Raw genomic sequence first — 26,804 nt, 5'->3', positions numbered from 1 at the left:
TTTTGGCGACGGCGGTGGTCAGTGGTGGCGACACATTGGTGGTTCTGCTGGTGGTGTTATTTTGTGGTGGTGATAATATAATTGAAATTAATGGTGGGGTGTTTTTATTTTTTTTGGGATGATTTAAAATTAAAGGTGGGGTTGTTTTTTAGTTTTGTTGAGGTGATTTAAACTAGAAGGCTAATATAGATAATTTATGTTAAATAGGGTTTTTGTGAACAATTTGTTTTGTTGGAGTTTTGCATATGGATAGTGACACCTTTGGGGTTATAACTGGCGCACCAAAAATAAAAAACCGGAAAGGCAGAGCAGAAGTGAAGATCTGTTGGCGGGGGCGGGGATTAATCACGTGGGATAACGACCACCGAATCGCCACAACAACAAATCACTCTTTCTTTCTCTCTCTCTCTCTCTCTCTCTCTCTCAAGAAAAGCAAAGAAAGAATCGCCACCGTCGTGGCGTGATGGGGTCAAGACCGAGACCAATTCGATCATCATCGCTACGTGAATCATCTCCATCACAACAATCTCAACATTCTGATTTCGATTCTGATGAATCTTATTCCGATAAGATGGAAGGTGCTGGTAGTTGGGATGTTCTTGACTGGACTAAATTCGCTGTATGTTTTATCTCTCCCTATTTCTTCTTCAATTTCTAGGGTTTATTTTTGGTTAAATTTGATGAGATTAACAATGTAATTTTGTTTGTTGTATGTAATAGCCAAAATCGAGGTCAATTTCTCATGATATGGGGGAGTTCTTATACCACGGCGAAGATGTTAAAGAAAAGGTATGTTGTAATTGTCTTTTCATCTATGAATTTGTGCAATTAATAGGGAGGGACGTAATTACCGTTATTTGTTTGCCCTAGAAAAAGTGTAGTCTAATTTTGACATTTTCTTCAGTTTAGTTATGAAAGAAACCCTAGAATTAGAGAGCTTATTGATTAAAATTGGGGGTTTTGTTTACAGGGGCAAGGTGTTGTTCTTGTAAATACAGATGAGGCAGGTACATTGTTGGTGACTAATTTTCGCATTCTCTTTGTGGTAAGTGAATGAATTTTGATGCAAGACTAGCTTTCTTTTTGAATTCGTAGTGTTGCATGTTTGTTTGGTTTAGTTAGTGCGTCGGGTTTATAGGTTGCCAAATAATTTGTGGAATTAAGAGAACTGTTTGTTATGCTCCTGCATAATTAGTTAAACGATGTAGTTGTTTTAATGGTGTGTTTCTAGTGTTTGTTTTGTTGGTTTCTCGCTGATAAATTATCAAGGTTGTTGGTTCTCTGCCCTTAACTATAGGATGCCAATGTATGGATATGGAAATATTGTCTTGACTGTTTCTCTGTCTGAAGGAGCTTTTTCTGGAGTTAATGTATTTTAATTGCTTCTTTCTTTGTTATGCTCCTGCATGATTTAATTTTGTGTTTTACTTTTTCTAGAGAGAAGGAACTAGGAACATCATTCCACTCGGAACAATACCATTGGCAACAATTGACAAGTTCACCAAACTAGTAAGTTCTTTTGAATGCTTCAAAATAGTGTTTTTTTAATCATGTTGATGCCATTTATGCTGGCCTTCCAGGGCATTGGTATCATAGAACTATTTTTTTTTTTGTAATTATTGCTGTAAGTTTTCTATTGCCATCATTAATCTTTTGACTAACAATTATGTCGGTACACCACCTATTCTACATGACCAACTCACCATACATGACTTCAGTTATGACCCCATGTTTCATCATGGCCCTTTACTAGGTTATGAACATTGTCTTTGCCTTGTTACTTATCCCTCTGTGATTTTAGGTGGCAAAGTCCAATCCAGCTCCTCGTCAATCTGATAAGACGCCTTCTCTCAGACTTCTGCAGGTTACTGGTACGCCATTGAGCTAGTATATTTACTTTCCATTTGATATGCGTGCATAATCAGATAGCATCTGAGGCTCAATAATGCTACATTACCTGCCATACTTTTTTCTGTTTTTATCTCGATGGTTTGTTTATTTTATGGATAAGAGGTCAAGGAGATTCTAGTTTGATGATTGTTTGCCTTCTTTTGTACTGAATGAGACCATTTACACAGTGGATCTTCTCACTCTGTCTTCTTGCATCTTTCTATATTTTCAATCAAAAAGTACTGCAGCCGTTTTCTGAATGGTTTCTGTTTAAGTTGCTTGGATTTTCAATTAACAAAATTTTGCTTTAGCTGGTTAGCTTTTTGTGTCAAGTTATGCAGTGTAGTTTGGGTTAATCTGTTGATGCACTTCCCTATAACTATGAGGCTACATCTTAATCATCACCATTCATCAGCTTCATCATTGTTGATATCTTTGCTATTGGTTTGCAGGTAAAGATATGAGAATTATTGTCTACGGTTTTCGCCCTCGTACGGAACAGGTAAGCCAAATGCATGAAAATGTTTTCTAAATTATTATGATATCTTAAGTAATTGTTAGATTCAACTTACTCTTTTGAGCAAAAAAAGGAAAGACAAAATGAAAGAAATCTAGCTCTCCCCGTGGATCAGTACTAGTCGAGAATGATTTAAATTCTTGTATTTTTTCGATGATGAAAAAGACCTCCGGCGGGAATTAGATTTTGCTTTCAGTCCTGCCTTTTCTTCGAAAATAGAGAAATGAATTGACGGATTCATCGGATCCTAGTTCGGGACTGACGGGGCTCGAACCCGCAGCTTCCTCCTTGACAGGGCGGTCCCTCTCCTGAAGTATAGAAGTGAACATTTTTAGGTGTTCCTTCTTAAACTGAGAGCAGTAAAAGCACTATAGATATAGAACAGGCAAGGAGTAAGTCTGAAGTGTTTCACATTTTTAGGTGTTCCTTCTTAAACTAATCTGAAGTCTCAATAGGGGGAAGTTTTTAGGTGTTGTTTATTTTGAGAGTTGAGATACCGTACAATCAATCAAAGGGAATCAACCGGGTTAAAAAAAAAAGGTTTTTTTAGGTTTCGGAAGGGATAAAGACGATGAGATTCAAGAAATGATAAAGAGATCCTTCCCTCTATTTCATATCCGTTTGTTTGGCGGCATGGCCGAGTGGTAAGGCGAGGGACTGCAAATCCTTTTACCCCAGTTCAAATCCGGGTGCCGCCTCATCTACAAAATATGAGAAATACTTTCTTTTTTTGCATTACTTTTTTAAGATCTGTCTTGATTCAGTGAACATGATGCGGTTGCCATTTTAATAAAAACGATGGATTCTTTTAACTCTTGCAGAGACGTGCTGTATTTCGTGCATTGGGGATATATACAAGGTCTGCACAATTGTGGGATCTTTATGCATTTACTTGTGGGTCTATAAAGGTCAACACTAGCAACCCTAAGGTGCGGTTACTGAATGAATATTTTCGGCTGCTTGGAAATGGTTCCAATCAGGCATCTGTAAATACCATTGAGGATGTGTCATTTACCATATCTAATGATTTGTGGAGAATAAGTGCTGTAAATATTAATTATTCACTGAGCTCGACGTATCCGTTTTCTTTCATTGTCCCAAAAAGTATTAGGTAAGCTGTTTCCATTCTTTACTTCTTTTTGTCTGCATTTTCTGAAATATGTATGAATAGGAAAAGAGGTTACTTGAGTTTGTTGGAGGTTTTCGAGACCTTTAAGTTGCTTTAAGATGTGCTTAATTGTGAAATCTTCTTACCATAACAACTTTCTTTGTTGGTGTTATTAGAGATGAGGAAATTCAGCAAGCTTCTACCTTTAGGGCGAAGTGTCGGTTACCTGTAGTTACATGGTGTGACCCAGGTTCGTTTTCATATTGGTACCTGGTGCTATCCTTTCCGTCTTGATGAATAATGCTGATCTAACAATGTCTTATGCTGTAGTTAAGGGAGCTGTTCTTGCACGTTCTTCCCAACCTTTAGTTGGTCTTATGATGAACTCAAGAAGGTGAGAATTTTCTTTACTTACCTTTATTTCTTACTTCTTAACACAGTATTACTTGTTACATCTTTTCAAAGACCAGCCATTAGTAGTGTGTTCATAAGGTAGTCCCAAGTGCTAAATCCTAAGTGGATATATTTATACAAATGTGAAAGTCTTCTGATGTTATTGGATTATTTGGATTCTTTTGTCTTTGAGTCAATTTTGATTTTTCTTTGTTGACTTATATTGTTTTTAAATATAGCAATGTTGACGAGAAGCTTGTAGCTGCTCTTTGTACTCAAATTCCAGGTGGGAAGGGACCCCGGAGGTACTCTTCTCTCTAACTTTGGTTACGTTTGTTTTTCTCGAAAATAACCTGGTCAGAGTTATGTTGATGAGTGCAATTTCACTTTAAGCATTTTCTTCTATGCTGCCATCTTTTATCTCTGTTTTCTATTGCTAAGTGATCACATCTTCTTTCTAGAAAGCTTTACATCGCTGATGCAAGACCTAGAAAAAATGCTCTAGCAAATGGAGCCATGGGAGGTGGCTCAGAATCATCATCCAACTATTTCCAGTCTGAGGTATGTCTATGGTTGGGAATCTAGCGTCTCGTATAATTTTTTTCTTATTGTGTGCTAATAGTTTCTGTGCTTGTCATATTACCAGATTGTTTTCTTTGGTATTGACAATATCCATGCCATGAGAGAAAGTCTTTCTCGCCTCAGAGATTACGTGGATACTCATGGTGCAACTTCTTCAGATGGAATGTCATCATTCCTGGTTAGTTATCAGACAGAATTTTATTTGACTTATTAACATGTCATATTTGTTTTTTCCTGTAATATTTTCTTCTGCATGCACTATTTCATATGGTAATGAGGGTTAATTGAACTTTATTTTGATGGTCTTAATCTCTTTAGTGTAGTTCCAACTGATACTTCATCATTCACGCTTTGTAGTTGTCTTTACTGACCTACCTTTATCATGTATCTTGTTAACTTTCTGAGAATTTTTAAAAAATTCATAATTGAATCAATGTAGCGCGTCTGTTACAGTGTGACTTTTGGGTTTTGAATGTTTATATCTTTTCGATCAACAGAGAAATGGTGGATGGACATGGGGAGGAGGCAACCTTAGCAGTATGTCTGCTTCAGTTTCTACTCTTGGGGACAGTGGGTGGTTAATACATGTTCAGAATGTTTTGGCTGGTTCTGCCTGGATTGCTGCGCGAGTGGCCCTAGAATCAGCGTCAGTCCTTGTACATTGCAGGTTGGAACTTTTCCTCTCCTTTACTCTGTCTTCCATCCTTCTCGATTTTGTCTTTGTTATCCTTTGTCTATCTTAACAATTTGCACCTACTGAGATTGCCTCTCTAATTTTTCTACCAACCATTAGCTTTTGATCATTAATTTTGAGTGCCCCACTCCCTGTTTCGGTGTGTTGCTAAATAGCTATGCTTGAGTATCAGTGGCTCATATGAGAAATGACGGATATTTTTTATCATGTGCACTCTTGCTTCTGATTTTTTTATCACAACCATTATGTCCACAATTAGTACATACATCTCATCACTAAAATTGGAAATCTGCTGGTTGTGATGCTAGCTGTTGTGTGGACTTGAATTGCTTGTGTTTAGACATAATATATAGTTATATATGGCATTTTTAGATGTTACAAAATACGACTAAAATGCAAATTCATAAGAATTGAAACGAGTAGTTTGTTTGTTTAGAGGTGCTCCATGTTCTTCTAGCTTAACACCAGTGTCTGACACCGACACATGTATTTGTTGTTGACACACAGTTACTAGTGTTATAACGAGCTAGTTGTTGTTGCAGTGACGGATGGGATCGGACCACTCAATTGGTCTCACTTGCTAGCTTGCTGCTTGATCCATATTATCGCACTTTTAAAGGATTTCAGGTATTGCACTCAGACTACTGTATCTATTGTTACTTCGGACATGAATCCCCTTGTTTGTCGAGCTTCTCTTTTTTTTCTTAAATCGGTGGCTAAAGTGTGTTTGTTTATTCAGCATCTGTTAATTCAATATATATATATATATATAGTTAAAATTATGATTTGATTCCTTAAGCCATCACTTAATTCGAACACACACTATTAGTTTTTTGGAATTACATTTTCTTTGTCTTCCTCCCAGGCACTCGTGGAAAAAGATTGGCTTGCATTTGGTCATCCATTTGCAGACCGCATGGGGATGCCAGCAGGAAACAACAACTTGTCTTTAGAGTTATCCCGCCATATTTCAGCTAGTAATATCCCTCCAGCTTCACCTGCGCGACACTCACAAGGATCTCCATTCTCATCTCAAGCTAGTGCTTCTAATCACCAACAGACATCAAACAACGCCTCTCCAATTTTTGTACAGGTGGGCATTGATAAGTTCATTCCATCAAGTTTTTGTGGACATTTAATGCTGTTATGTGATCCTAATGTCTTTCAGAGTAAATTGCTTATGCCTTTTGATATTTCTCCAGTTTATCGATTGCGTTTCACAGTTACTAAGGATGTATCCATTTGCTTTTGAATTCTCGTCGGTATGCATCTTTCTATTATTAATATTCCAATATTTCCTTCCATTACGGAGATTCTGGGCTCGTCTTAGTTGCTCACTTTATCCATAAAACATGGTGGTCCAGGTATTCTTAGTTGATTTCCTTGACTGCATGCTGTCGTGTCGCTTTGGGAACTTCTTATGCAATAGGTACTTTTGCCATAAATTTTAACCTAAATGAACAGCTCTTGTTTTAACTGCTTGAAATCGTATTAGAATATAAACTGATGGTTTATTCAAACTCAGTGAAAAAGAGAGGGAGAAGTCTGGTGTTTTCGACTCTTGTGGGTGCTTGTGGGAGTACTTGGCTGATTTACGAGCTGTGGAAGGAAGTTATCATGCACACTGTAACCTCTTTTATGATGCCGCGAAACATAATGGTCCACTACTACCTCCAGCCGCAGCATTAGCTCCAACTCTCTGGCCGCAATTCCATCTTCGATGGGCCTGTCCCTCAGAAGCCCAATCTGGGGAGCTTGAAGCACAATGCCGGAATATGGCCAAAAAGTTCAATGAAATGCAAAAGGTAGTAATTTTAGCTGGTGATCTCCTTTCTGCTTCCTCCTTACTCTTCTAAATATGCATCAATCTGAACCACTTGTCAATTATTGCACCTCTTGTATCTTACTTTTAATCTGATTTGGTTTTACTGGCTGAACTATCTGAAATAGGTTATCTTGTTATGCGCTCTTTCTTCTCTGCTGGTTTTAGTAAAAGACATACACCTTGGTTATTCATTATTGTTAAAATTAAAATTTTGTTGCTGGTTGCTTTTGATTTGAGAATGCAGGCAAAGGAAGTGGCAGAAAGGAAAGCTAGGGAAATCACAAACAATGTGGAACAATTAACTACAGAACTGCAAAGAGAGAAACATATCAGCAACTCAGCCATGGACATGGCTAAGAAGGCCTCCAAGGAGAGTGCTTCCATAAAGAGAGCGATCCAGTCACTGGGTTGCAAGGTTCATCTTTCCAATAATGGCGATTGTGCATTAGATTTTAGTAGCTTTCCACGGGATACACAGCAAAGAGTTTCGCCATCTCCTTCAAAGAGAAATCCAGATGGTAATAATGGCCAGTTTGATGAGAAATCTGATCTTTCAGTTTCAATATCAGTAATGTCAGACAACGACAATCCAAACGGTTCAGTCAGTCGGCCCTGTGAAAACCTTTGCCCATTACGATCAAGAGAGGGTAACTGCAATTGGCCGAGTGCGGGATGTGCACAGCTTGGAAGCCAATATATTGGATTTAAAGCAAACTTTGAAGCATTTGATAAACTGTCAATTCACGACACTTATTTTGGGTCAGGTTAGGAAGAAGCTCCTGGAATTTCCTAGAGCGCGGGATAGGCTTTGTACAGATAGAAGAAGGTAGAGAGCTAGGTAAATGGATCATTTTGTTCTTTCAACCACGGTAAATAAGTTCAAAATTCATCGTATTTATCAGCAAGTGAATCCCTATGTCCATAAATTCACTGGTTGTGATTTGGCCCTGTCTACTCTTAATAAGAAATGAATTTTGTGTACAGACTGCAAGAATGTAATAAACTTATTTGGAAATCCATTTCAAATGAGAAATTTAATGTGAAGAGAGAAAGCAGTACTCTTATGATTATGTTCTCCCACCGTAAATCTCGCCATAAACACTCGCACACACATCACTGCACTTTTGATTTCTCTACTGTTTTTGTGTTCCCTTCTTTGCTGGAATTCTGACTCTTAAAGGGTTTATGTTTAGCTGTTTATTGAATGCACCTTAAAAACTTGGGGACCAATAACTTCATCCATACAAATTGATGATGTTTTTTACAGAGAGCAAGTGGTGGTTAATGAAGGGATGGTCTACACCCATTATGTCTCATTATTACCCATAATAAGCTATGATGTAAATTACAAGTTAAGTAGGGTTTTGTCCTCTTTGTGCATGTTCATTTTTTACATCTCAATCATTCCAATAGAAAACCCTAATATTTAGACAAAATCTTCAAAAAACAGAACCCCAAAGACAATCTTGGCAGTTGGCTTACACAGTGTTCTTTGCTTCTTTTTTTTGGGTTACTTGGTTGATAATTCTGTTGGGAGATAAAAATTAAATGTGGCCCCTAATTACAGTCCTGTGATAGTTACCTTTAAGAAAAGGAAAAGAATTAAAAACTGAAAAATCAAAAACCAAAAGAAAAGGTAAAAGGAAATTCTCCCTTTGGAGGTATTTCTTTAATAGTGTGTTGTTCTGCTTTACTCATTTCAGTAAGTTAAGTGGAAAAACAATAATCACCTCCAACAATATCTTTGCCCCACTTCTCACTATACCTACTTAAGTAGATAGAGAGTAAGAAATTTACAAAATATTGAATTCAAATATCAAAAGCATTCACCTTTGAAGCCTTGGAACTTCAATATATTCTCTTCTCTTTAGACTTATCTTTTCTTTACTCTGCTAATATACTAGTACTGCTAGTAGAAGTAAGGGCAGGAGTGGTTCTAGCAAGCTATGGCTTCCAGTAGAATCAGAGCTATCACTTTCTTTCTCTTGTTTTCACTTTCTGCAGCTCAATTCAACAATGACACCGACACATTAATTCGGTTTCGCTCTCAGACGGATACTCATGCCAACCTCCTCGCAAATTGGAGCTCTGGAGATGCTTGTACATCTGCATGGAATGGCGTCAAGTGCATAAACGGCCGAGTAGCATTTCTCGTTCTTCCTTCTTTAGATTTACGAGGTTCGATTGATTCATTAGCCAAACTAGACCAGCTTCGAGTGTTAGACCTCCATAACAACCGTCTCTACGGTTCTGTTCTTCCCATTACAAACTGTTCTAATCTCAAGCACCTTTACCTTTCTAGAAATGATTTCTCAGGAGATATACCTAGAGAAATTGGATCTCTGAATCGTCTTCTCAGGCTTGACATCTCAGATAACAATCTCAAAGGTCCTATCCCTGATGGGTTCTCCAAACTGACCCATCTCATTACTGTCCGCCTTCAAAATAATATTCTCTCAGGGCCAGTTCTTGATCTCTTTTCAGCATTACCCCAGCTTAAAGAGTTAAACCTGTCAAACAATCAGCTGTACGGACAGGTGCCGGAGGATTTACAGAAGAAATTCGGAGTGCGGAGCTTTGATGGAAATGCAGGTCTTTGTGGATCCACCCCACTTCCTGTTTGCTCGTCTATGAGTCCTCCAGTACCTGATCAGTCTGTGGTTCCTTCAAATCCTAGCTCCTTACCTACAAAGAACGATGACAGAGAAAAAGGAGAGTCTCGTGGAGGCATGAGTACTGCTGCAATTGTTGGGATTGTTGTGGGAAATGCTGTTGTCTTACTGATAATCACATCTTGCGTCGCTGCTTATTTCTGTAGGAGATACACCAGAGAAATGAGGGAAAAGAGGAGGGAGAGCAATTGTTCTAGTGAGAAGAAGGTTTATGCAGGTGCTAATGGAAATGGAGAGAGCGACCCAGATAGAAGTAAGCTTGTATTTTTTGACAGGAGAAAGCAATTCGAGCTGGAGGACCTGCTCCGGGCCTCTGCTGAGATGTTGGGGAAGGGAGGCCTAGGGACAGTTTATAAAGCTGAGCTCGAGAATGGGTCGATCATAGCAGTGAAGAGACTTAAAGATGCCAACCCTTGTTCACGGAAGGAATTCGAGCAGTACATGGATATGATTGGAAAGCTTAGGCATCCCAACATTGTCCGACTTAGAGCCTATTACTTCGCCAAGGAAGAAAAGCTTCTGGTGTTCGACTACCTTCCTAATGGAAGCTTATTTTCACTTCTCCATGGTTAGTGCATTTGCAAAACAGTCTACAAAGTCCTTTTCTTGGTGTTTTCCTATTAAATATGATATTTTGTCTTTTTTGTTGACGCAAATTCAGGAAATCGAGGGCCAGGGAGAATACCTTTGGACTGGACAACAAGAATCAGCATAGTGCTGGGAGCAGCGCGCGGACTGGCTAAGATCCATCAAGAGTTCAATGCACTGAAGATACCTCATGGGAATGTCAGATCATCAAATGTGCTTCTCGACAAGAATGGTGTAGCTTGTGTGTCTGATTTTGGGTTGGCTTTGCTTCTCAACCCAGTTCATGCCACTGCAAGATTGGGTGGATATAGAGCACCTGAGCAAGCAAAATTCAAGAAGCTATCTCCTCAGGCTGACGTTTACTCCTTCGGAGTTTTAATATTGGAAGTAGTTACAGGGAGGGCTCCATTGCAATATCCTTCTTCAGCTCGTAACACAGAGAGACAAGACGTGGATGTAGATCTTCCAAGATGGGTTCGGTCGGTGGTCAAGGAAGAGTGGACCGCTGAGGTTTTTGATCCGGAGCTGCTGAGGTACAAAAACATCGAGGAGGAGCTAGTGGCAATGCTACATGTGGGATTAGCTTGTGTCCTAGAGCAAGTAGACAACAGGCCCAAAATGTCTGAGCTTGTGAAGATGATTGAGGACATTCGGGTGGAGAAATCACCCCTGGGGGAAGATGATGAATCTCGCCCTTCAGTCTCACCTTCACTCGCCACTACTGCCACCACTGCAACTGAAGACGCTTAACTACCTATTTATTGATCCGTTACTTCCAACTTGCCCTCTATTTCTCTTTGGATCTGTTTATTCAGCAATTGGCATCATCTTCTTCATTTGAGCCTTCTAGTTGCCAACTGCTTGTTGACACAACAACCAAAAACCTGTTAGCTATGTACTAGGTTTATTTAAGATAATGTTTGATACCTGTACTGTTTCCAGAAGCAGAAAAAAAGTGTGTATATTCTAATTAACCAATAAACGGAGTATTTGTCTCCAATCTTCCTGGCATGAAGACGAAAAAGATATCGAAATTTAAACTTTACTAGTATCAAAACGAAACAGCATGATCCGCTACAACCCTTTTGCTCTCCATACCCTCGAAACCATCTCTAGCAATAGATAATCCAGACTTGATTACTTTCGCTAACATGAAAGCGTTACAAAATTATACCAAAGATAGTTTACACAAAAGATATTACAAACGAGAAGCAGTGGAGAGGGAAGGTCTCAAAAATGTCCTTGGTGAAGGGTTCCGAAAATGTCCTGGTAAAGGGTTCCTCATTGACAAGAGCTTCAAAAAACAGCGTGAAATTCCGTGATATTGACAAACCAAACAATTTTTGATAAGATGATGATACTCCACCTTTGATCAGCTAATTGTTCCTGATTGATCTATCAAGGTGCCAACTTGTTCTCCACATAACGCTTTGGATATGTTACCAGGCTCGTGAAGATTAAAGAGAACAACTGCAAAAGAAAAAAAAATAAAAAATAAAGTTAATAACAATGAGTTGCTGCAATAAGAAACAAAACTGAAACAAAACCAACCAGGAATTCCGTTCTCTTCACAGAATGATACTGCCATCATGTCAATGGAGGTGACTCCTGTGGAGATCAACTCCCTGTAAGAAATGTGTTTAAAAGCCACACTGCTGCTGTCTTCAGAATGGCAATCATGGACACCATCTACATTGGTGCCTTTAAGTACAGCCTCAGCATTAACTGAAATGGAAAAAAATGATTCAAGATTATCGTAGAGAGCAAACAAAACAATAGAACCCAATAAAGGTGTGACGTGTGAACACTGGATATCCAACAGGAGATGAAAGACAAACTTGTGAAAATATTATTGTGAGAGGTTGTTCATACTTTCTGATGCTCTCAGAGCTGCTGCGGTATCTGTGGTGAAGAGTGGGTTTCCCATTCCAGCACCTACGCCCCCGAATATGACAACTCTTCCTTTTTCAAGATGCCGGATAGCCTTTCTTTTGTTATAGAGCTCAGTAACCTGTTGCGCTGGAAATGCAGTTTGTACACATGTCCGGACATTCAACGCCTCCAGTGCAGATCGAAGAAGTAGAGAGTTCATCACCGTTGCCAACATCCTGGTACCATTACAGATACAACACGCTCAAGTTAATATCTGTGGAAGTTGCATTGCGCTATCTAGGTTTTGAACACTCAAGTTAATAGCTCCGAATATATAAGTTTAGGTCTTCAGCAAAAAAGTAGATATTTAACATTACTATCAAATTACATGATTACTGATTAACCACATTACCCTAATTGATATGCTGTTGATCTCTCTAGGCCTGTTGCAGCTACCCACGTGTCTCCACAAAAGAAGTTACGACCACCTAGAACAATTGCCACCTGTGAGACAAGCGCATAAACAGGCATCTCAATGCTGAACAAGAGAAAGACAGATAAAAGCAATTCGCAAATGGCAACATTGAAAAGTGTTGTAGTCCTGCTATACCTCAACGCCAAGGCTACAAGCCCTTGCAACTTCTCTAGCAATCAGCAGGGTAACCTAACAACAGAAGAAGCAAAAAAAGTTCAACCGTCTACTCCATAATTCACAATACACAGGATAAATTACCAAAATATCATTCAACACGCAACACATAAAATGTAAATTCATATCAATTATCACCATTTTTATCACAATCAATACCTTCGGATCAGTTTTATGCGGACCTTCCCCAACTAGAGAAGCACCACTTACTTTAAATACAACTCTCTTCCATCTAGGATTAGCCAACTGTAATAAACCACCACCAGCACTAGGAGGAGAACATACTTGAAATCTGCCAATTACACATAATGATAACTTCTTCATATACAAAAAGACTGCAATATCAACAATCCAATTCTACAAATCGAAAGAAAAACGCACATTGCAGCTTTGTTATACCTCTTAGATTCCCTAATTGGATTCGGCGAAGACACAGCAGCAGCCAAATTAGTGGAAATTTGTTCAATTTTTTCAAACCAAGGCCATTGACAAACAGTAAGACCACAGGTATTCATTCTTTGTAACTCAACTTTATATCTTTTCTTCATATTATCAACTTTATTCTTACACTGCTCAACACTCTTAGCACCACCACCACCATTTGGTGATGATTTAGATGATTTATTATGCAGAGTAACAATAGCTGCAATTTCTTCCCAATCTCTACCACGAAGAATTCCCCCATTAAGCTTATGAAATTTATCTGTATATGCATTTAACAAACACTCAATTGATAAATCATTCCATTCTTCTCTATCTTTTCTGTTATCTGGTTTATAATAACCCCCAACTGGGACACTATGGATACTACTGGGAGTGGTATTGGACCTTGTTTTTTTTTGTGTAAAGGAGTTTCATTTCTTACTTGTCTTTGTATTCCATTACTGGGTTCTTCTTCTTCTACTTCGATTCTACTGCGTTTCTCAGTTTGAGAATTTTGTCCCCTTTCTTCTTGTCTATTGACAGAAAAGAAGAACGAAAACTTTCTAGGGTTTGCGTCGTCAGGGAGAAGAACGAAATCCTCTTCAGAAGCCATGGAATTTGGAATTTCTTTCTCCGGGAAGAAAAAAAAAAGTTAGGGTTTTTGGAGAAAACCAGAGAGAGACGGAATGTTGATGGCGTTAGTTTAGTTGTGCCGAGTTGGGGCCAAAAGTTTACTTAAAAGACTAACGGCGAATAGCCATTGTTAACTTTTTGAAACTGTTCCGTTAAATAATGACATTTTCCGTTACTCCGTCTGTTTCAGAAAAAATGACACTTTTTTATAAAAAAATGTGAAAGTATCACTTTTTCATGGTAAAACGCCAAAATTGCAAATGTGAAAGTATCACTTTTTCCTAAAACCGCAAAAGTTGCAAATGTGACTCTGTCATTGCAATTTGCAAATGGGTTCATCTTCATATGCATTTACACTGACTAAGAACCAGAAGAAAGAAAGCCCAAAAACAGATGCAATTCACTATGATCTTTCATGTACATTAGTGATGTGTTACAATAAATATATGCTGCAAGTTCTGTAAGAGAAAATGGTGTATTCTGTATAGCTGTATATTCAGAATGTGAGCTGCTATACTTGAAAACAAAAAAAAAAAATGAGGACACGAAACGAAAAGATTATATCAGAACAGGAAGAAAGTAAAATTCTATACTTTCTCGCAGTTTGGAGAGGCGATGAATTTTCAGTTCTTCCCGGATTTTGCATCTTTTACTGTGTAATTAATCAAAAATTCGATATTTTCTACAGTTGACCTCATTGAAGAGAGGAGGTTTTCCGATGCCTGGATTGACGAGCTAACTCAACTGAAGCTCTGGGGCTTCGGACGACACTTTCAACTGTATCTGACTGTTGATCAGAAGGCTGTTGTAGAAGCTTGCATCCAATTTTCCTAGCCAGCAAACGTGGAGAACTGAGGGAGCTATGTGATTTGACAACTTTTTGCATTTCTTGTTTTATTTTACCGAATTCTTGTTCAAGTTCTCCTACTCTTGATTTCATGCTCTCGAGATTTACTTTCAGGGCCTGATTTTCACGGACAACTGTGACCCATCCATCTCTCTGAATTATTTGGCCTGCCATGTCAGTGGCAGCGGTGGTTTGACCAGCTGGGACACTTTCAGTGTCAAAGGTATTTAAGCAACCAGCCAGGGCTGATCTTAACTGCAACTGTTCGAAGAAGAGGACTTGAAGAACGACCCTGAGAGGTAAGCGTTCATTTTGAGACGCATGGGTACACGCATCAATGGAAAGCTTTTGATAATCAAGTATGTTGCAGATTTTCTCCTTATCATTATCTGAAAGCCAAGGATGCGCCTGCAAAGAAATATGAAAACAACACATAAGACAAAGATGATATGTTGGATTTCATATTGGAATGCCCCATCAATTCAAGAAATTCAAATTTCTTCATTATAAATAGAAGCAAACCTTGAAATAGATATCTACAGCTCTGTATAGCCCGTCGTGCAAAGATCTTGAAGAATCTGGAAGGGCCTCCGCAAGAGAGCATAACTTTTCAGATTTCAGGTTCACATCCGAAGCAATCTCTGAAATGTAGTCGTCAATCAACTTCGCAACCTTCCTTAAAGATTCAGATGATGGTGATGCTTCTAAATCAAGTGATGATGGGGAAAACAATGATATGTTCCGCTCTGATGACAAAAAATGCGTAACTATCCTCTCTACACAATCAGTATTATACAAGGTGTCAGCGTCTGAATAATTAGGGATCAGAAGACTATCTAGAGATGCCATGTCTAGTTGCATTCCTATTCTCTTCTCCAGAGACTCCCGGCATTCTGGACTAATTTCAAGTATCATTGAAACACGTAGAAGCCCTAATAAGAAACGGCAAAAAGATTTTCCCTTCTTCTCTGGGAGCAGTCTTTCAATGCTTTCAAGTAGTACCCTTTGATCAACGACAGCAGGTGTCATGCTAAAAACAGTTCTAGTTTTACCAACTTCACCACTTTGCCAACGGCCAAGACCTGGTAGATATTTTCTTGCATAGTACATTATTGCACGTGCTAAATGCTCAGGCCTCATACCCCTTGATTTCATTGTTTGAACAAGTCTTTCAAACAAAGGCACACTGAGGGATGAGATATCTTCAAACCACCAGTCAGATTCCGAGCTTCTTATCCTTGCCCCTGTGTTAATTCCATTCCACAAGATACTTCCTCCAGGGCTCTGTAAGCTGCCATACATCATCATCGGCCATCCAAATAAACTTGGGTCAGTACAAGCCATCATGGACAGAGCACTCAAACATTTGCTCACTATTTGGAGCTTTTCAGCTCTTGGAGTAACAGGTTCAGAACTCTGAAGGGACAAAACACAATCCTTCCAGTTAGGAAGTACTGTTTTGTGGAAGTAACTCTCTGACTTTACCAATAAGTTATCTTCCCCATACTCCTCTGTCATTTCAAGATAATCTGCTGCACAATACACCTTCACAATATTTTTTGGTGTCAACTCCACCCGAACCCCGTAACAGAATTTGGCCACAATTAAAAATGTATCTGATCCACCAGGAAATTCGACCAATTCTGTGCTGAATGGCTCTGCTTGAGAATTCTGAAACTCTTCTAATATGCTTGCAATCTTCCCACATCGTGACATAAGAGGAAACTGGAGAGCACACAATGTTGTTAGTTACAACCAGTTACGATTTAAGAGACTGAACTAGGTGATGAGAAAATTTGTTTGTTCCCGTTATTAAACAGTAAACAGATAAGCAAAGAAAGTAACAGCAGAAGAAGGTACTTTAAGGAAAGGAAAAAGTAAGAAAAACACAAAAATGCTAAATGTAACGCAAGGAAACAGTGAAATGCAACACAATCTGATAGATCAAAAGCTCATTAACTGGATAATTGGTTATATGGGAATGTAAACCGTGCATACTTATGTTTTACTAGATCAATTCTTAAACTGCCAAGCCAGACGATGCTGCTAAATGCCACAATAAATTTGTGAAGTTGATTTTTTATTACATTGAAGATAACAGAGATTGCAATTCAAAGCCATGCTTTTAGGCCGTCAAAATTAACTCGTGCCCTTGGAATCAGCAAACTCCATAGATAGTTTACCATTGTCACTGTCAATACTAGACAGCTATGATACAAGCAGCTGGACCATCCTAGAAAGAAGGGCACACATTAAATGACACTGTACTCTCATCCGCGGGACAAAAAACTTCTGACAAGAACTCCTTTACCCAACACCAGAGATCCATTTTTTACTGTGATCTTACTGTGATGGAGAAGGTTGTGGCACTTACTTTCATTCAATTTGGATCATTGGGTAGCAGACAAAAACCCTCAAGATGCTCAAGCATCCCATCATTAACTTAGTCTAATTCTATATGGTTCAACAACGGCACTAAATTTCACACATTTTAGATGATTGGGAAGCAAACAATAATCCACGATAAATCTAAAGTCATGCGAATAAATAATTGCGAAATAATGGGCAAGTTGTGGCACCAAAATTTTGAGTGCAACACACCCAAATTCCCAGATATCAATTACATTGAGAAATGATTGAATAATTCAACAAAACCTAGTACTGAAATGCGAATCACTCCATTACTTATGCAGACGAATTAAGACTAGAATGTCATCTGATTCAGACTATGATTAAACAAAAGTAGATACCTTGTGTAAATGGAAGAACACATTGTCGATTTCGATAGTAATATCACTAGCCAAACCAGCATTACAATACCTGTCCAAAAAACCAAACCCTTTCATCAGAATTCTTCTTTACTAGCATAAATTAAGCTCCCCCAGACGAGAATCAGACCCAAACCCACTCTCTAATTAAGCTAAAATGAACCAAAAACCCCAAGTTTGATAATAACCCAAAAACTGTATCAAGAGAGAGACAAAATCAAGCTCCAGAAACATCAAAGTTGTAAAGAAAAAGTGTGTTTACCAGTGATTGTCTTTTTGATTGAACTCAGAAACTTTAGTCGCAGTCGGAGGAGGAGCCATCAATCAAATCAAACCAAACCAAACCAAATATTAGAAACCCCCCTTTGATTAGTTTGAATCAATTGTGAGTTGTATAGAAAGATTAAAGAGAAAAAAAGAGATAGGAGGACCAACAAATGATGGAAGTTGGAATTATTGTTGGAGAAAAAATGGTGGGGAAGAAGAAAAGAAGGAAAAAAAAGAAAGATATTCAGGTAGTGGTAGGTAGCTTTTATTTACAGCTAATTCAACAGCAAGTAGGAGAAGAAGAAGATGATCAAAAGAAAAAGAGAAGCTAAATAAAGAAAGAAAGTATTAAATTCCCGGAAGAATACTTGCCGGAAAAAGAAGAGGAGAAAAATCAAAAGCAAGAAGAAGGAGACTAGCTAGACCAGAGGAGAAGAAGAAGAAGGAATGTAAGAAGGAAGAGTAGAAAGAGAGATTTGTGAGTTTTGGTGGGTAAAAGGGACATTTTTGGAGGACAAGAGTTTTCATTATGTGGCCTTAAATTAAAATAATGGTTGCTTTCGAAAGATTTTATTACGGGACCAACAGCGGAAACAAACATTAATGGTGGTGGGCTGGTATATACTTTACCTGTGTTTGCCGGCCTGGTTAGTGCGGGATTCCTGTTTTTGGTCCCCTACACATACACCAACTTAAAAATGAGTGTGTGTTGCTTATAGTCGGAACCTGTTGCGACTCCCTGTGGAAATCCGGTGAGAAAGAAAATCCCAACATCGTAACTAACCATTTTGTGATAATTAGATTTTTTTTTTTTTTTTGAATAATGCAACAAAAAGATTGATTTTTTTTTGTCCGGGACAGTTTTTTAGCCGCTTACTTTCCGTCTCCATAATCAGGTGATACACGTCCCAGAAGACTTCTTTAGGTTCACACGGTTGTGTTTTTTATTTATTTAATAATCAAGTCCACGACAGCACATTGATGAATCATCTTCTTCTCCACCCAGAAACCAAACCTTCTACCTAACAATCTCATCTTTTATTGATTATGTTGATCTACTATATTTTTCATGTACCGTTCCAATTTTGTCGGATGTCCTCCTCTGCACTGGATTTGAATTCTAGGTTCTAGCCTTCTACAAATAGATTGTTTATCTGCCGTTTGAGCTGCTCTCGTTACCAAATTCTGATAAACAATAATGGTTGGTGCATGGTTTAATTGCAGGAGAAAAACGGCGGTAGGTCTCTTCTCTAAATCGTCTATTTTTTCGAATATTAATGGCGGCAACGGAATTTGACTTTGTGAGTCTCCACCGCCAACAATAACATCGTATCAACCTTGCGTACATTCCAAGCTGAATAAACGAAGATATTCAAAGAAAGAATTTTAGAGACTTGTAAAATCTTTTGTTAATTAGTCAATAGAGACTTCTTCATAATCTCAAACAATCTTTGTTATTGGATCGTGACTTTTTAAAAATCTTCAGAATTCTCTATTATTGGCTATTAAAATCGAAATCAATGACTTATAGTTTTAAAAAACTTGTAGAAAATTTTATTACAAAACATATTATAAAATGCTTTAACCAAAATCTCTCCTGAATAGGTGATATTTTGATAGATTTTGTTCTTTCTGTTTTCGTTAAGGATCAAAAATATCAAAAACGATAACCAAATAAAATACAATTAAATCCATTTAAAAATGAAAAAAATAAAATTGTTGTCTTCCAAAACCCAATAAGTTAAATCCATTATGTTGGTCTTGTTTTGATTTTATTTTCAAAATAGTTACGATTTTTGTTAGCCATGCATGGATTAAAGTAAGCTGGAATTGTTTGTCTCATGTGTGTAAGCTGAAATTCATATATGTTTTATTGTATCAGAAAATCACCATAATTCATTGAAAATCATTCAGAGAGTCTATCTAAATCTCTAAACTCACCGAGAGTCACCCAAAATCTCTTGCATAAAAAATCTCTTAATGTCTCTACTAATGCCAATTGACTAACTCCCTGTAAAACTAATTAAGTAGGAATTAATTGGGCCGACCGTGCGAAGCGGGGAGGACCTTTATATGACCACATTTTTGGATTTCTTTTTGGTTGTGTGCACCTGAAAAACCAAAAATGTCTCTCTCTTTTAATCCAATTACTAGAACTCCTTGTGCGTCCTATTTTCTTAGGGGATGTAATTGGAAAGCAAACTTTAATATAACATATCTAAAAATCCGTACCTTAGAATTTTACAAAATTTATCTCGTTGGAAAGGTTATAAAAAAATCTATGCAACGAGTACAAACAATAATATCAAATTTAGAGCTTTTTACGAAATTGTTTTGGAGGTATTTATCATATTAGGCATAATTTTAGAAAATTAAATGTATATTCATTATCAAACCACCACAAAGATTACATAATAATTTATATAGCCATGCTTTGGTTTATGCATCAACTAATTTTTCGTTGCAACTAATAAAACGACGTACTCACTCTGTTTTAAGAAAAGTGATACTTTCATTTTAGGCACTATTCTCGAAAATTGAATACATAACCATTATGCAAACCACCACAAAGGATGCATAACACATCATGCAACCATATTTTAGTTTATGGATCGACTAATTTTCCGTTTCAGAAAAAGTGATACATTCACATTCTGTTTCGAGAAAAGTGATACTTTTGCTCAGTTTTGGGAAAATTGAATCAGAGCGAAAGTATCACATTTTCTGAAACGGGACAAAAATATCACTGAAACGAGGCTAAAGTAGTCGTAGATAAACCTCATCTTCAGATTCTTCTTTGGTTGGTCCTCCCACCGTGACAACGGTTGTAACTAGTAAATATATGACCTAGTTCTTATGGGAGCCATAGTGTGTACTGTGATGTAACTTTTTTTTTTCTTTCTTTCTTTTAGAAAAAGAGGTATAAAGACCTCATTACATTAATATTGAAGTTCCATAAGATCCATAATTTGAGTTGCGGAGACTCATTACATTTAGGTTCCAATTTTGAATGTTCGGATAAGTTAATAATACTCATAGGTTATGGTTTACCAGCTATGCTTAATATCAAATTTATCACAAAATAGAGATAGTTTTGCTGCCCACATGACGTCTATTGTCTTAACTAAAGTGAAGTCTTGGGCCATAAATTTCATTTCAAACTTCTTGGTGTTTCCAAATTCTTCATTTATCAGATATCTTTGCTTGCGTGCTTACGCATACATTCTTATCAGCAGCGTCAGAGTCGGTTCTGAATCACTCCTAAAGGAAATTCTGTGGCCACTCCAACGTTTTTCCCATTGGAAAGCTGCTCCATATCCAACCTTTTATATCTCTTCTATTGTTGTACTGTCAGTAAAGAGGCCTCTTGCTTCTCTGACTGTATCTCAATGATCAACCAGAATTAGTCCAATGCCTGTTTTAGAGTTTGTCATATTTCACTGCTTACTCTTTCTGTAGGATATTTTTTAATCTGCAGAAAAAAATCATCCATAGATTTATAGTAAAGATCTTCCATTATGTTATGACTTGATTTTTTTGCAATATTATATCTATTTATGAATTTAACGATGTTGTTTGTAGTTATTACACTATTTTGTCTTTTCTTTTTGAAGACTACATCACACCTTACTTTTCATATAAACCAGATTATGATACTACATAGGACATGCCAGTATATATCATAAATTCCCTTGTTAGTGTTTTCAAAACAATTGGATAACCATTCATGAAAATTTGTTATACCATTATTGATGAAATCCATATCAAAATTGAAGTGCATCCACACCTGAGTTGCATAGTTACAATGCAAGAATAAGTGAGTTAGGGTTTCTTGGTTTTCATTAGATAGCTTACACTTAGAATCAATGTCAGGGAGGACAACTGAAAATATCATGCTATTAGGTAGGATATAGCGGGATGTCTTCCAAATAAAATTCTTAACAGCTAGAGATGTCTTCATTTTCAATATTCTATTCCATTTAGACTCAGCATTTCCATTCGAGTTAATGTGATTATACAAATATTTTACAGAGAACGTACCTTTTTTTTTGTTTAGATTCCATCTTGGAGTATCCATTTTTTCTTCAGTTGGTATTCTAATGTCCCTGACTTTTTCTATATCAAGGTCCCAAGTTTTGTCATCTGTTATCAAGTCACTGACTTTACTAAGACCACACACGCTCTTTTTCCTAAAGGGTTGGTCGTATGAGTAGGATCATAGAAGAACCTTCGAGGGAAAAATTATTATTTTTTCCCGCTCTAAATTATTTAATAGGTTTATCAATGCTTTGGCCCTAAGAATTTAGTTAGTAGGCATGATGGGTTGATTTAGTCTTGAACCTCATTTATGCTCTCACCAGGTGAGTCTCTGGGTACGTTGAGACTCGAGCCGAATGATTTTGGCCTAGGTCGTCCACTATGTAAATATGGGACCTTGTTTTTCTTGGGAAGTGGGAAACTACTTCAATACACATGTGACATTCTGAATGAACCTCACTTTTGGATATGCCATAATTTTTATACCGTGGTAAATTTTGTTGAAAGCTAACTCCTTAAATTTTAAGGTTGCCAAGAATATTAATTTAGGATGTATAGTGATCATACACACTCTTTTTTCCTAAAGGGTCAATTGTATAGGTAGGTTCATAATATGAGGACCTTGGAGATAAATTTTTTTCCACTCTAAATTATCAAATAGCTTTGGCCCTAAGGATTTTTTCAGAGGACATGAAGGGTTGATCTAGGCTTGAAACTCAGTTATCTTATTACTAGGTGAGTCTCTGGGTATGTTGAGATGTCAATCTAAACGATTCTATCATAGAGTTGTCTTCTATCCACTGTGTAAGTTTTGGATGGATCATGTATTAAATTTTCCGTCATGAATAGATTTTGGGTTAGTTTTTCTAATTTTCCGCACGTACTAAATAAGTTATACTTATGGGTCATGAATATATTTCGGGCGTGTCTTAAAAATTTCTGAAACGTGCCGACACCGGTCATCGCAAGTTAACTTTTATACATTTTAATCATGTATTCAGAGAGATCAACTTTTCTGCTGATTTCTTTGCAAAAAGAAAAAAAGTGTTTACTTGTCTACGGGGAAAGTAATTAAGTTCACCGAGAGTCCTCCAAATATGCATAGAATGGAGTTTCCTGACACTATCTATTACAAATTTGATTTATGAAAATCGGGTAATCTTTGGGCTTGGGGCACTACTTGAATACACATATTTCATTCCGAATGAACCCCGAATATGGACATGCCACAACTTTTATACCATGGTAAATTTTGATGAAAGCTAACTTCTTAAATTTTAAGGTTGTCAGGAAAATTAATTTAGGATTTAGAGTGACCACACACGCTCTATTTACTAAAGGGTCGGTCGTATAGGTATGTTCATAGAAGAATCTTGGAGAGCAAAAAAGATTATTTCTTTCCTACTCTAGATTATTAAAAAGGTTTTTGAATGCATATCGCTAAGAATTTAGTTAGTGGGAATGAGGAGATGGTATAGGATTGAACCTCAGTTGTGATCTCAATAGATGAGTCCCTGGGTACGTTGAGACTCGAGCCGAATGATTTTGTCATAAATTCGTCCACTATGTAAATATGGGACCATGTTTTTCTTGAGAAGGGGTACACTACTTGAATACACATACCGCATTTTTAATGAACCTTGCTTTTGGAAATTCCACAACTTTTATACCTTAGTAAATTTTGCTGAAAGTTACCTTCTTAATTTCCGTTCTAAATTATTAAATAGGTTTATCAATGCTTTGGCTCTAAGAATTTAGTTAGAGGATATGAGGGGCTGATCTAGTCTTGAACCTCAGTTATACTCTCACTAGGTGAGTCTATGGGTTCGTTGAGACTCGAGCCTAATGATTTTGTCATAGAGTTATCCACCATGTAAATTTGGGACCCTGTTTTTTTTGGGAAGGGGGACATTACTTCAATACACATGTTGCATTTTGAAAGAACCGCGCTTTTGGATATGCTTAAACTTTTATATCTAAGTAAATATTTCTGAAATTGAACTTCTTAAATTTTAAGGTTGCCAGGAAGATTAATTTAGGATTTAGAGTGACCACACACGCTCTTTTTTCTAAAGGTTGGTCGTATGGGTAAGTTGATTGAAGGACATTGGAGGGTAAAATGAAAGGAAAATCTATGTCATGTTTTTTTTACTGTAAAACTGTTTACGTATGGATTTACTCACATAACCTGTAACTTTCTCTAATATACCATAATGATATAGCTTTGATGAATTCCACTCCATAATTTTGGGTTTCAGTTTTGATCGGGAAACACCATCCCTCATTTGTTGCAGCCGAATCAACAATAACAAGAGCCATCAGACAACTTGGATGTGATGATGCATTCACCGAGCCCCGTCATGTCAAAAAGTGAAGCTTTACAACCACTCTATATACCTATGGATCTTGTCATGGCAACATGAATCCTGCAAAGGTCGTTTCAAGAGATACAACCACAAGATGAACACCGTACATACTTTAGGCCATTTGGTTACCCTTGGTGCGTCCTTCGCTTTAACGACATCACTCGCCAAAATTTCGTTAGGATAACGGCTGCATACGGGAATTTTGAACTTAGATCAGAGCTTTTATTATTTCCCTTTGCCTTCCAGGCGTTGGTGTATTCATATTCTCCCACAATATATGTCCCAAGCTATCAAGGTCATTAGAGTTTCCAAGGTAACACTTGAATGCCTTTTGTTTTTAATATTTTTTTTATTCATTCGTTTGAATTTCCTTATATTTTGTTAAATATTGTATTGTATGAATAAAAATAGTGTTTACTTATTACGATTTTTTTTATTATAATAATTTTCTTGTTTACTCAATTTTTTATCTGTGTGATTAGTTTCTATTATGCTTCTTTTCTTTACTCAATTCTGGATGTGTAATGGTGGTTGTATAAAAATTGGACAATATGAAAGTTTCCAATCTAATTTTTAGTTATACTTGGTAAGTATCTTGGAATTAGGATCGTTATGTGAAACACCCCGAGTTCCGGACCAAGGTCAAACCCATATGGAGATCTGAACTCGAAGCGTTACAGGTCGGAAAGAGACTTGCATATATTTATCTTACTTAAATCTTCATATCAAACATTATAAAAGCTTTATGAAACATGAATTCATGAATTCAAATTTACTAAAAATCTTAATAATATTTTAGTTCAAATTTACATTTCAAACAATTACAAGAAACAACACAATCACTAAGCAACCCAATCCTAGCTTCCGCTGCGTAATTCTAATAAATCTGCAAGGGATGTCAATTGGGGTGAAATGACATCTCAGTAGAATGCATTCCCAATCTGAAGCATGCATTACAATATCAATGAGTCAAGTAACATACAACATGGGTATATAATATGATTTCGAGCAATCAATGATACATATATTGAACCAACAAGATTACCACACAAGTATTATTTTCAATAAATCATTTATTTCTTCTATTCGATTATGAATTCATAATACCAGTATTATTTATAACAAACCATCTAGTTAGATTTCAGCATATCATTTACAATTTAATACCGTCACCAACACTCCATGAGTTTACAATACCAAAATAATTGTCAACAAGTCATACATCAATGATTCAACACATCCATTAGCTATTAATATATTCCTAGACAGACCATGAGTCCACTAATCATCATTTGAGATTTAACACATCGGTTCAAAATTCATCAATTTCACACTTGAGTTCAAAAATTCATTGAATATCGCACATGTCACTAACAAAACTTGAGTTCACGGTACGAAATCTTGGTTCGTACACCCACCTATCGTTTATCGGCACGGACAGCCTCCATCGATGGTCAGGAACAAAATTTCCTATGGGGATCATATCCATATGCTTTCGGAGATCATTACCAGTTTCATTCAAAGTACGAAAACCTTGGTTCGTACACCATCTATCGTTTATCGGCACAGACAACCTCCATCGATGGTCGGGAAACACAAGTTCCCATGGGGATCATTACCCGCATTAGCATGAAACCATATTTCATCTAACGTAAAAACATGAACTCATTTCATTTTTAGAATATCTTTTATACACAACACAAGCAACCATGGCTTAATAACATAAATTTCTTTCAAGTTATTCTACAACCAAGTTAACTACATACATTTTATACATCATGAGTTTTATGTGATAATTTTATCCGATCAACCCAAAATTTTAGGGAGCATTCCTGAAAAGTCATGTATAATATATAAAACTTTCACATTTAACTAACGGCTCAATCAAAAGATATTGGTTTTATAAACGCATCACAAAACATAGGAAGATAACATCATTTTACCAAACTATTCACCATAAATTCATATTAGTCTCAAATTAAGCAAAACCAATGCAAAATGAAAGATAAGACGTTTATCTATAAAGTTTATTAAGACCTCAAATCATTTTTACATCACAAGACTTCCTAAAAACATGAAAACAACTTCAACACGAAACTGTCCAGAATTTTCATAAACGATCATCCAAATTACATGAAACATTTAACAGTGAATTTACATTGGAAAACTCTCAAATTTTAACAAGATATACCTAATCATGTTTTCTATAAATAATATAATCCTGATCATTAATAAGAGGTACATATTTATTCAAATAAATTACTTAATCATAACAATACAAAATCATATAAAATAAACATCAAAGAAAACTACTAAAGAGAATGGGTTTCGTATTATACCTCATATTCATTGATCCTCAACTGATTTTCCTAATTAAAATTTCTCCCCAAGAACCCTAACTTCAGTTCATCTTCTTCCGCTCCATAGCTTTTGATTATCTCCTTTCTCTAATACCTTTCTCCCTATTTATATTTAACTTAATTGGTTTATTCATCTTTTCATTTCCCTTATAATTTTATCTAATTATTAAAGTTAATTAGATAACTCTATTTCCACCTAGATTTTCTAGTTCAAACAACCTACCTAGGTTAAAGTAAAAGAAACAATCTAAACCACATAGTTAGATAATTGGTATAACCCGACCCGAAGTCGTAACTACGAATACAGGGTAT

The 26,804-nt window shown here is 36.8% G+C and overlaps 4 protein-coding genes and 1 non-coding gene across 5 annotated transcripts; 3 read left to right on the top strand and 2 right to left on the bottom strand.

Annotated features, from left to right (window-relative positions):
- Window positions 1–379: 379 nt before the first annotated feature.
- Window positions 380–8,053, top strand: LOC113310619 (phosphatidylinositol-3-phosphatase myotubularin-1-like). The gene is made up of 19 exons (XM_026559343.1): window positions 380–619; window positions 721–789; window positions 971–1,045; window positions 1,438–1,509; window positions 1,802–1,871; window positions 2,343–2,392; window positions 3,229–3,518; window positions 3,692–3,765; window positions 3,846–3,909; window positions 4,148–4,213; window positions 4,370–4,469; window positions 4,555–4,668; window positions 4,988–5,157; window positions 5,727–5,811; window positions 6,050–6,277; window positions 6,387–6,446; window positions 6,549–6,613; window positions 6,710–6,989; window positions 7,254–8,053. The coding sequence occupies exons 1-19, from the start codon at window positions 464–466 to the stop codon at window positions 7,776–7,778; spliced, it is 2,613 nt and encodes an 870-aa protein (XP_026415128.1). The 5' UTR covers window positions 380–463; the 3' UTR covers window positions 7,779–8,053.
- TRNAC-GCA lies at window positions 3,035–3,105 on the top strand. The gene has a single exon. It is a non-coding gene; the product is annotated as a tRNA-Cys (tRNA).
- Window positions 8,054–8,685: 632 nt separating the features above from the next.
- On the top strand, window positions 8,686–11,278 carry LOC113309961 (leucine-rich repeat receptor-like protein kinase PXC1). Its single transcript, XM_026558485.1, has 2 exons — window positions 8,686–10,249; window positions 10,343–11,278. The coding sequence occupies exons 1-2, from the start codon at window positions 8,956–8,958 to the stop codon at window positions 11,017–11,019; spliced, it is 1,971 nt and encodes a 656-aa protein (XP_026414270.1). The 5' UTR covers window positions 8,686–8,955; the 3' UTR covers window positions 11,020–11,278.
- A 132-nt stretch (window positions 11,279–11,410) lies between these two features.
- Window positions 11,411–13,902, bottom strand: LOC113309962 (uridylate kinase-like). The gene is made up of 7 exons (XM_026558486.1): window positions 13,190–13,902; window positions 12,950–13,082; window positions 12,752–12,805; window positions 12,554–12,645; window positions 12,142–12,377; window positions 11,821–11,994; window positions 11,411–11,739 (listed from the first exon to the last, which is right to left on the bottom strand). Exons 1-7 carry the CDS (start codon window positions 13,336–13,338, stop codon window positions 11,642–11,644), a joined length of 936 nt encoding a protein of 311 aa, XP_026414271.1. The 5' UTR covers window positions 13,339–13,902; the 3' UTR covers window positions 11,411–11,641.
- A 327-nt stretch (window positions 13,903–14,229) lies between these two features.
- LOC113313741 (BTB/POZ domain-containing protein At3g44820-like) lies at window positions 14,230–18,241 on the bottom strand. Its single transcript, XM_026562536.1, has 4 exons — window positions 17,724–18,241; window positions 17,444–17,513; window positions 15,216–16,418; window positions 14,230–15,101 (listed from the first exon to the last, which is right to left on the bottom strand). Exons 1-4 carry the CDS (start codon window positions 17,780–17,782, stop codon window positions 14,541–14,543), a joined length of 1,893 nt encoding a protein of 630 aa, XP_026418321.1. The 5' UTR covers window positions 17,783–18,241; the 3' UTR covers window positions 14,230–14,540.
- Window positions 18,242–26,804: the final 8,563 nt, after the last annotated feature.

The sequence above is a fragment of the Papaver somniferum genome, chromosome 9 (genome assembly GCF_003573695.1).
Source record: "Papaver somniferum cultivar HN1 chromosome 9, ASM357369v1, whole genome shotgun sequence".
NCBI lineage: Eukaryota > Viridiplantae > Streptophyta > Magnoliopsida > Ranunculales > Papaveraceae > Papaver > Papaver somniferum.
This window is presented reverse-complemented; position numbering and strand designations above follow the sequence as displayed.